The sequence below is a fragment of the Sinocyclocheilus rhinocerous genome, unplaced genomic scaffold, assembly GCF_001515625.1.
Source record: "Sinocyclocheilus rhinocerous isolate Xijiao unplaced genomic scaffold, SAMN03320098_v1.1 scaffold1163, whole genome shotgun sequence".
Classification (NCBI taxonomy): domain Eukaryota; kingdom Metazoa; phylum Chordata; class Actinopteri; order Cypriniformes; family Cyprinidae; genus Sinocyclocheilus; species Sinocyclocheilus rhinocerous.
The window spans coordinates 854,041-855,572 of record NW_015642328.1 but is presented as its reverse complement, the minus strand read 5'-3'; the positions used below and the strand labels follow the sequence as shown (position 1 = coordinate 855,572).

The 1,532-nt window shown below is 34.0% G+C and overlaps 1 protein-coding gene across 3 annotated transcripts in view; it reads right to left on the bottom strand.

Annotated features, from left to right (window-relative positions):
- The window catches only part of LOC107755790 (tyrosine-protein kinase fyna-like), an 11,384-nt gene that overhangs the window by 6,627 nt on the left and 3,225 nt on the right, over positions 1-1,532 (bottom strand). The window contains exons 1-2 of one of the 3 annotated variants that reach the window (XM_016572707.1): positions 920-1,171; positions 279-375 (exon numbers count right to left, since the gene is read on the bottom strand). The exons of the other annotated variants lie outside the window; for them this stretch is intronic. Coding sequence (XP_016428193.1) covers positions 279-375; positions 920-1,166 — 344 coding nt within the window. The 5' untranslated portion in view covers positions 1,167-1,171. Of the gene's footprint in view, positions 1-278; positions 376-919; positions 1,172-1,532 lie in introns of those variants that run through there. 3 annotated transcript variants of the gene reach the window in all.

Genomic DNA, 1,532 nt, shown 5'->3' with positions numbered 1-1,532 from the left:
AAAAAAAAAAAAAAAAAAGCACAATATTACAGTTTTTACTGTATTATTGATCAAATAAATGCAGCCTTGATGGGCAAAAGAGGCATCCTTTAAAAACATTACAAATCTTACTGACCCCAAACTTTAGAACAGTAGAGTACATCAAAAGCGTTAGTTAATATTTCAGACAGCATCCTACTGAAAAATGAATTACAAAAAATATTCAGAAAGAATACTTTTGGATTGGATTATGAAACATTGTTTTTGATTGTCTCTTAAAATATGTTCTGTGAACTTACGTGCTATTTAGAATCTGGAACTTTTCCCCTTTCCTGAAGCTGAGGTCATCCTCTGACCTTGCTTCATAATCATAAAGTGCTACAAAGAGTGTTACTCCTGCAAAATAAAATGGCAGATAACATCAGCTTACTAAAACAATGCAGTTTTATAGAAATTTTACAAAGTCTCCACAATGTGCAGTACAATGTGATCCAAAGCGGCAATTGTTGGGATATTTTTATAAAGATTGAGAAAAATTGTATTTTAAACGGTCAACATTAAATGGTATTCACAACTCATTTTAATTTTATTAAATATTTTCAAATAAAATAGGATATTCAATGAGAAAAAATGTAGGCCATGACTTGATTTTATCAATCAGATTTGATTAAATCACAATACCACAATGGAGCAAAGAGGGAAGGGGCTAAAAAAAAGGGGGTCTTGGTGATGTCAGCCAAAAAGGAAAGTTTTTTCAGAGATTTGTTTTTATTTGTAATGATGAGGACCAATCCAACGGGCTCAGTAAAAATAGGAATGAGCACTATGGAAGTTAATAAAGGTGATTTTTATGTCACATTGACTTCAACATTCAGGACAGTTTAAAGATATTTCACTTTCTGCTCGAGTGCTAGAACAGCAAATCCCTCATTTGTTCTACCTGTTCCACCCCGGGATCGTAGTGTTCCAGAGTGTGAAGAAGAGTTCACTCCACCAAACACAGTCACTCCTTGACTGACAGGTGCATGGAAGTTGTTGTAGTTGGGTATAGTGGTGACTCCAAAGCTGGGGTAGTGCTGAGGTGTCGGATCAGCCCCATATCGATATCCTGCATGCTGTGAGACGCTAGTTTCTCTGTCGTCTGTGAGTTTGGTTGCCTCTTTGTCATTGCATTGCACACAGCCCATTATCTATATTCTTTGTGGTGAAGAAAGGCATAAATGAACATTCATACAAAATGACTTGATATTTATTTATTTCTAATTTTGAATCTAATCAAATTAGAGACACTAAAGAGGAGATTCAGATTCATATTCAGAACAACTGACTGGAAGTAAATACCCCTAATTGATTACTTGAAATGGACATAAATCAATAATTAATTCAACAAGTGATTCAGAAAGACATTTGGTTTTAAGCACACAGTCTGTAATTACAGTGAAAACAAATGGATGTGTCACTGAATATGTGATTCATTTCATCTTATTTGCAAATAGCATGATTTGGATAATTGAGTTAGTTAAAGAAATAGTTCACCCAAAAATGAAAATTTG